Here is an 8,486-nt window from a genome sequence, read left to right on the forward strand (position 1 = left end):
TCCGGACACCCTCGTCATGCCATTTTAATAATATATCCCCAAAACTACTATTGTCATGCGTTTTCCCTGTAATTGAAAACAACTTCTGGAGGTTCTGATTCTGAACTTCCATTTTTATCTCTGTGGACTTTGGAGAAAGGAAGCTCTTTGCTTTTACCCACGTTGGCTTGTTTCTTGATTTGTTGTATTTCCGATGGTGCTGTAAGGCAGCTAAGCAACAGCAGCATACAAAATACAACAAAGTAGCAGTAAAAAATAGACTATTTTATTTTACCTGCTGCGGAAAATGGAGGAACTTTCTCCAGTCAGGAATAAGTCTCCTTTCTGAAACCCTGAGAAGGCAGGGCCAGTCAGTGTACATACACAGCGCTGAGCCAGATGAAGCAATGTGCAGCTTTCTTTCCCCTTTTTCTCTTTGCAGATCCTCAGTGGTATCCAGCCCGGCAGTCTCTGCGACTGGATCCCAGTAAGTTCGTATATTACAAAGCCTTCTGATATTTTTCATGCCCCAATTTTGCAGGCAGATTGTCTTAGCTAGGAAGTTATGGGGGAAGGAAGTGGGGCTGGTAGACTATACTGATAAGAGTTACCGAGTCTTTGACCAGAGGATGCAACAGACACAGGAATTTCTGGCCTTGGGAATTCTTATGAGGGGCATACATGAAAGGCTATATAATTCTGCAAGAAGCTGTCATTTCTTGGACATCCAGACTCATGGGTTTGGTGAGGACATAATTAAAGCATCCATCATCTCCCTTGGAGCCTCGCTGCCCCTCCTTGGTCATGGCTTCCCCTCTCTGAATATTAGGCAGCCAGAGCTTCTCAGACATGTGACCAATGAAGTAGCCACTTCAGTTTGGTATCCCAGCCAAGGTGCCCATGGCAGCTGTATTGTGATTCCTCCTTTCTTTCAGAGGGGAAGTCCCTAAAGGATGAAGACATCCTTCAGAACTTGCCGGTGGGCACCACAGCAACGCTGTATTTTCGAGACCTGGGAGCACAAATCAGCTGGGTGACCGTAAGTGCGCCTCTTCCTTCCCCACAACAATCACACGGCCTTCCCATGCCCTTGGTTTTTCTCCCCTTCCCTCATCCTGCCTTCTTCATTTTAGGTCTTCCTCACGGAGTATGCTGGGCCCCTGCTCATTTACTTGCTCTTCTATTTCCGGGTGCCCTTCATCTACGGCCATAAGTATGACTTCACCTCCAGCAAGTATTCTGTTGTACAGTAAGTACCTACAGGCCAAGGTACAAAGTACCTACAGGCCATTTTTCTGTGTGTTTAGCTTGTATTGGAATACTACGCACTAGTTTTGCTGTGATCTGAGCCCACACCAGGTCAATGAGTAGAATATGTGTCCCATCCCTCCCCCACCCACCCACCCATCCGCCTCCCTCTCACCCTGTCTCAAGAACAGGATACACAAAGGAACTCTTAATCCTTAAAATCTGTTCTAGATTCCCTGCACTATTGTCAGCATTTCTGGAAACAGGGTTTGAGCTGGCAGGAAATAAAAGGATTATCTGTGGCTGTTGGGTGTAGATGGAGCATTACAGTGTTCCATAGCTTCCTTAAGTATTGGTTCTTCTGGCAGGATTTTAGTTCAATTTTTTTTAGGTCAGTTGACCCAACTTTGCTAGTTTAAACCATTTGCTGCAGCAAATTTAAGGAAGACTTCCACAAAGGTCTCCAAGTAATCCTTCTGATCAAGGAAGCCCAGAATGTGGAAGCTCAATGCAGAATTGCAGGAGGACTTCAGAGAACTGGTTATAACTGTGTTCACTGGTCTTGCTCTTGAAATGGGGCAGAAGGGTCTTTTGCATTTCTCTACTAGATTTCACTGCTACAGTAGCCTCTTATTCTGCCTGCTGTTTCTCCTTTCCAGCCTGGCCTGCATCTGCCACTCTTTCCACTACGTCAAGCGCCTCTTGGAGACCCTCTTTGTCCATAGGTTCTCCCATGGGACAATGCCCTTACGTAACATCTTTAAGGTGAGTGGTGCTGGGAATGAGGCTAAAGGAGGAGGATCAGGAAGGGGCAAGCAATAAGACAGCTGTGGAGGGCAACCTTCAGAATTCCTTACTGTGGTTTTCAAGAAGTAAACGGTATTAGGCATTTTCCTAGGAATGAGAGGACGGGGTCTGGCTTCCTCCTCTGCTTGAGCCTTTCCCAGGCCGTGAAGTTGGCATATTCAGCACATCTCCATTTTGCTACAACTTCACTGGATAACTGTTTCTTAATGTGTTTGTTTCTTTCTCTCCAGAACTGTACTTACTATTGGGGTTTTGCTGCCTGGATGGCATACTACATCAATCACCCGTTGTATACTCCACCAGGTGAGCCAAAAAACGAAAAGGAAGCTGGGGAGGAGATTTTGCTGGTTAGTGCTGGACAAGGATCCCTAATGGTTTTTAAAGCAGATGGATATTAATGGGGTTTATCTTTCTTGCCTTGTAATTTAGCAGAAGAATGTCTGGGAGGAAGTCTCAGGCTGTGTTCACACAACTCACTGTCAGCTCTTGGCATGGGAGATAATGTCCTGCAGACTCAGTTAGGTGCTAATTGGCCAACTTGACATATTAATAGGTGTATGATCATGACTGTATGTGACTCTTGTGTCCAGGAAATGCAAAAAGACTGGGGTAGTCGAGGTTCAAATTCCCCCCTCAGCTGTTAAATTCACCAGATGACCTTGAGCCAGTCACACTCTCTGCCCTAACATTTTCTGTTTTGTCATCCCTTCAGCATATGGACATGAACAAGTGAAACTGGCACTTATCATTTTTCTGGTAAGAACTTAAGGATGGAGTGTAATAGCCCCATGTGGAATTGAAGTAGATAAATATGTATGTGTTAGAAAATGGGGCAGGAGCCATGGGGCATGAGGCTAGAGGTGAACTTGGGGTGAAAGCTCAGTCACGCAGAGGCAAACGTGTAAAGTAGAGGAGATAATTTCTACAGAAACACAGCCGTGAAACAGTCAGGGCTTCCTATTTACATTGTGAGACCAGGCCCTATACAGAGTGGGGATTTTCAGTGCTGAATAAGTGCTGGATTTTTCATGAACTGAAATGGTTCCCCCCCACGTAACAGAAAGCTGGTGTTGCACTGTGGAGTCATGGGGGTAAAAAGAGCTTTGAGGGGTGTGGGGTGAGATTGGATCAGTAACTAGGTCAGAACTCTGCTGTATGGGTGAGGACTAAGATTGCCAGTGGTGACTGGAAAAAATGAGGTCTTGATAACTAGTGCCTGGGCTGATGAAGATAAAGACTAGTTCCTCATTTTCCTATGGGTGCTATTGTGTTTAAAACCAAGCTGCCACCTTCTGGTTGTTGATGTTAACACCGTCTACTCACACGGCACTTGCCAGGGAATGAGAGGGCAGGTTGCTTCCCCATGGGGCTTACAATCTAAAAATATCCACGAGGGGGAACAAAAAGAGGAAGGGAATGGAAATGGCGCCAGGATAAATGGGGAAGAGTGACTTCAGTTGCCCATGCTTTGACTTAGTTACAGTAGGACAGCCTTTGCCAACTTGGGGCCCTCCAGTTGTTTTGAACTACATCCCTGGGGCTGATGGGAGGTGTAGACCAAAACACCTGGAAGGCATCAGGCTAGCAGAGGCTGCAGTAGGAAATGGGTCTAGGGGGCTGTGCATCTTAATCCCGACTTCCTTGATTTGAGCACTTGCTTACTGGTGCACATTTCTAGGGCTCAGCTCTGGAAAATATGAAACAGTGGTACAAAAAAAAGTGGCTGTGCGTTTATGGAGGAAGAGGATATCCTGCACTGAGGGAGCAGGATCCCTTCAAGCTGATTCCTAAGATTTTTGCAAAAATGTGTCCTCACAGGCAGAAATGTCACTTGTGATGGGGGGGGGGGCAGGGACCTGTGAGAGGTCAGTGCTTGGTCTCTTCACATGCCTATGTTGAAACTGACTGTTTCCTCTTGTAGTTCTGCCAGCTGGGAAACTTCTCAATTCATATTGCTCTACGGAACCTGCGCCCTGCTGGTGAGTACAGAGGAGCCTTTGGGAGTGCCTCCCTAGCTAGTATAGGTGCATGGCAAGGACCTACTATGGGTCTGTCTTAAGGCTGTTTGGCTGAAGGGACACGTACCATAAGGTACTGGCAGCCCAGAGCTGGTGAAACCCTGTGCAATTGCTCTTCAACAAAGGGAAAGTATTGCTGAGATTTGAACAGTCCTGAAAACACTATGAACAGTGAACATAGGGCCTGTGTAAATGTGCATGATTCATTTGTCCAACATTGGTGGGTTTTGCAGAGACTACGCTGTGTTTTGAATAACCTTTGAGAAAAAGAGTTGAGCAGGGAAGCAGAAGGACATTGAGTTAAAGAGGTTAGGATAGATGCAGACAGGGGTGGAAGAGAGACGAAAGAAAATACTACTTTGCACAGTGCATAAGCTATGGAATTGGCTCCCTTAAGAGGCAGTGGTGGCTGCTGACTTAGATGCCCTTAGAAGAGGATTAGACAAATTCATGGAGGATAAGGTTATCGGCGGCTATGAACCCTGTAGGAACAGGATGCTGGACTAGATAGGTCACTGACTTGATCCTGCAGGGCTTTCCTTATGTTCCTGTGAGGAACAACCAAGAGGAACAAGGAGTTATGTGGGTTAGAACCTTGCTTCTGTGCCTTTTATTAAAGTACAGTGGTACCTCTGGTTAAGAACTTAATTCGTTCTAGAGGTCCGTTCGTAACCTGAAACAGTTCTTAACCTGAGGTACCACTTTAGCTAATGGGGCCTCCCGCTGCCGCCAGCACGTGATTTCTGTTCTCATCCTGAGGTAAAGTTTTTAACCCGAGGTACTACTTCTGTGTTAGCGGAGTCTGTAACCCGAGGTGTTTGTAACCCAAAGTACCACTGTACTCTCCTCTCTTCCTCCTTTCAATCTCATGCATGCATACACTTGCACACGTGCTCTCTCACTTTTGCTGGGGTTGTGGAGGCCACATATGTCTTTATGTAGCATCAATACTTTTTGGTATTCTGGATTCTGTGTGTCTAGGCATACACACATATACACATAGTCCAACTGGGTTTTTGCTGCAGAAGATCTTAGACCAGAAACACCTTGACAGATCTTGTTAGTGACTGTATTTTTGTAAGCTTATTCTGTGGGCTTCAGACAGAGCATAATGTCTGAGAGAGGTGCCAAATGAAGTTTATTTACATGCCGCTTGCCATAGGCAGGCTGTGCCAAAGCAGCTCTCAATTGAGTTGTAGTAGCTTGGTGTCCCTGGCTCAGCTCTCTGTCTGGTGAAATGCAGAGTTGGATAAGCAGGACCCCATGCAGTGGTGTCTGCAGATGCCTCAAGCTAGGATGGAGCTGAGGATGGTGGCGGCGGCGGTGGCAGTTTTTCTTGGAGCCGCCTGTGAGAAGGAAGCAGAATAATGTTCTTGCTGTGCAAGTTGGTTCCACCAAAAAGCTCCCTGCTATACTAGAGACAAAGTGCCTTTAAGTACAGAAAATAGTACCATTTAAAAGGGTGTATGTGTCTATTGCTATCTTTATGAAATGAATCAAACTCTTAATTCTCCCCCTAGGTTCTAAAGCCAGGAAGATCCCATTTCCTACCAAGAACCCCTTCACATGGCTTTTCTTGCTTGTCTCCTGCCCTAATTACACCTACGAGGTGAGAACAGGATAGAACTCCACAGCAGATTAGAGCGTCTTGAATCTGGAAGGTGCCTCATGTGTCTTGTTCTGAACATGTTTTCACATGTATGGGCCTTTTCTGAAGTGTCTCCCCATTTGTGGAATGCTCTCCCCAGTGAGGTTCGGCTAGTGCCTTCATTATGCACCTTTAGGCACCAGGCGGAAACATTCTTCATCCAGGCCTTTGGCTGATTAACATTCTATACCATTGCTTTTTTTCTGGGGGGAAAGGTGGGGGAACTCAACACAAAATTTGTTTATTGTGGGCCCAGTCACTGTGCCCCCCCCCCAAGCCAAAAGGCTACTGGGTTGTTGTTTTTTAATTTAGGTTGTTGTGAAGGGTCAGTTGCGCTGAAGGGTCTTACCCACCTTGTGTGCCACAATCCTGAGCTGGTGTTCTTCTCTTCCAGGTGGGTTCCTGGATTGGCTTTGCCATTATGACTCAGTGCCTTCCAGGTAAGTCCTAGTCTGCTCTGAACAAAGACGTCAGGTCTTAAATAATGGTTTGCAGTAGGGTTAACATAACGTAACAGTAGGGTTATGAATCAGGGTTGGTTGGTTGCCTGCAAGCCTCCTTCCAGTTCTTGGTCAGGGATGTGGAAATGTTTTTGGACTCCCATAAGCCCCAGCAGTCTTGGATGATGCATGCTCTGACCCTCCAGATGTTGCAGGCCTGCATGGTCCCATAACTGTTCTAGATAATGTAGTCCAAGACAGGTATTGCTGTCTCAAAAATCCTAGATGGTTGTAGAGTGGCTTGAAAGTCCAGCTTGAACGTACCCATGGGGCATGTTTGTTGCCTGTAATTTCCCATCAGCTTGAGTAGTTACTTACGCCAATGTGTGTTTACAGGCGTTTGGGGCATGGAAATTATAGAGATCTGTGTAGATGCCTAATGACATGCAACTCTCTCTTCCCTTGTCAATAGTGGCTCTGTTTTCCTTGGTTGGATTCATCCAAATGACCATCTGGGCAAAGGGGAAACACCGAAGTTACCTAAAGGAGTTCCGGGATTACCCACCACTGCGTTCCCCCATTGTCCCTTTCCTGCTTTGAGCTGGAAGCCTCTGCCTTCTTTTGTCTGGGCCGATAGTTCTGTTTTTGTTTTTTACCTTGTGAGCGAGTGTTATTGGAGTCTAAAATGAGATTTTCTCTTGCTGTCTACACTGTAATCTGAGGGAAGCTGTAGGGATTTCCTTCCTTTTGTAAGTTACTGTCCCTCCCTACAGAATCTTTGACCATATCCCATTCCAAAGCCTTTCTGAGGCTGGGAGCAGCCTTCCCTACCAAGCGCCCATTAAGTCAAAAGCTACAGCGAAGGGAACGATCCAGTTTTAAAGAGAATGAAGCAGTGACTGAGCCCTAAGTCTGCAGGAGCAGGTGCCGAAAGCTAAATCTAGGCAGCTGGAGCCTGGCCTAAACTGAATACTTTTTGCTCCACATAGTACTTTAGGAGAGGTCTCCTCAGCTCTATGGTTCATCAATACAATTTAGGAGTTAAGTCTCCTAGCTCAGCTTTGTGCATTCTCCTTGACTAAGTGAGCCCTCAAGTGCCAAATACTGGTATAGCATAAATCTTCTGTGCTCTTTCTGGGATGCTTCCCCATTCTAAAAGCTAGTAGTACCTTTCTGAAGGGCATGAGACCGATACAGGTGAGGCTGTCTTCATCTCCAGGCTCTTGGTCAAAAAATAAATGCCAGTTCATGGAGGCTGATAAGTATGCTCTGAGCAGCCAAATTGTGTTCTTCTTTTCCAATGCAGAGGATGTTAATTCTAGACACACAGGGCAGGTAGCAAGGAGCTATGGGGAAGTGTTTGCAGAAACTGCTGCTATGAAGCAAAGGGGACAGATCAGGTGTGACTGGGGAGCAGCTGTAGCACTTTAGTACCATCTACAGTGCAAGCCAGCACCTTCTTCCTCACCCAATATGCTAAGCATGAACTGTTTAGGATGGTAGGTTTCATCTTGAATAGCTGGCAGAGCCTTGAAATTAGGGTATGAAAAACAAGGCTGCTATATATTTTGTTCTCAGTCATGCTATAATTTTTTCCTGGACTTTAGGCCCACTCCTGTTTGTTTTGTGTAAGTGTTATCAGAGCTGCTTTTGGAACCTTCTGCAAGGGAAAACTATACCTACAGCTGCACTGAAGTTATTTGGGGAGGGGGAATACTTCAATAGCTTGTAGCTATTTGTAGTCCCTAAGGAAGGAAGGAAAGGCTTTTAATTTTACTTTGGGGGAAATTCAACATTACAGAAATTTTGACAGCCTCCCTGAGAGGAACTTACTTCTCCTTTCCTGGTTAGTCTTAATGTCACTAAGGTTGCAATTCTACGTACGCTTATTTGGAAGTGAGCCCCATTCAACTCAGTGGAACTTACTTCCAAATAAACATGCCTAGGATCAGGTTGAAAGTTTGCAATAGTCTTAGTTTATGCTGCATGTGAGCAGTGACATACTGGAAACCTGCTAGGCTCCATGGCAGCTGTTAAAATGAGCCACTGACTTGTTATGGTCTGTTTCATATGGAACTATCTTCCTTCTTGGATTTACACAAATAAAACTAATCCATCCCCTGGACTGTAGTAGGTTTTTCTTTGTAGGGTGCCATGGAATTCAACACAGAAGGAATGGAAGCTTGCGTCACCCGCCGGAGGGTTGTGTGCAAGGCAGCCTAGCAAAAAGGAAGAACAGAGCTTCAAATCATATTGGATTATCCTGCCACCAAAGGAGACAAGTTGCTTAAAATCAGAAGCTAACCTTGAAATGGCAGCTGCACTCCTACAGCTTGCTAAAATTCA

General features: G+C 45.7%; 1 protein-coding gene across 2 annotated transcripts in view; it reads left to right on the forward strand.

The window, feature by feature from the left end:
• Nucleotides 1–8,265, forward strand: part of TECR (trans-2,3-enoyl-CoA reductase) — a 30,195-nt gene extending 21,930 nt beyond the window's left edge. For both annotated transcript variants that reach the window (XM_081185040.1, XM_081185039.1), the window contains 10 exons: nt 422–466; nt 915–1,018; nt 1,113–1,228; nt 1,887–1,992; nt 2,265–2,337; nt 2,747–2,790; nt 3,956–4,013; nt 5,573–5,661; nt 6,095–6,140; nt 6,613–8,265. In XM_081185040.1, coding sequence (XP_081041166.1) covers nt 422–466; nt 915–1,018; nt 1,113–1,228; nt 1,887–1,992; nt 2,265–2,337; nt 2,747–2,790; nt 3,956–4,013; nt 5,573–5,661; nt 6,095–6,140; nt 6,613–6,740 — 809 coding nt within the window. In that variant the 3' untranslated portion in view covers nt 6,741–8,265. The remainder of the gene's footprint in view (nt 1–421; nt 467–914; nt 1,019–1,112; nt 1,229–1,886; nt 1,993–2,264; nt 2,338–2,746; nt 2,791–3,955; nt 4,014–5,572; nt 5,662–6,094; nt 6,141–6,612) is intronic.
• Nucleotides 8,266–8,486: the final 221 nt, after the last annotated feature.

This window comes from Podarcis bocagei, assembly GCF_964188305.1.
Source record: "Podarcis bocagei genome assembly, chromosome: 2".
Lineage (NCBI taxonomy): Eukaryota > Metazoa > Chordata > Lepidosauria > Squamata > Lacertidae > Podarcis > Podarcis bocagei.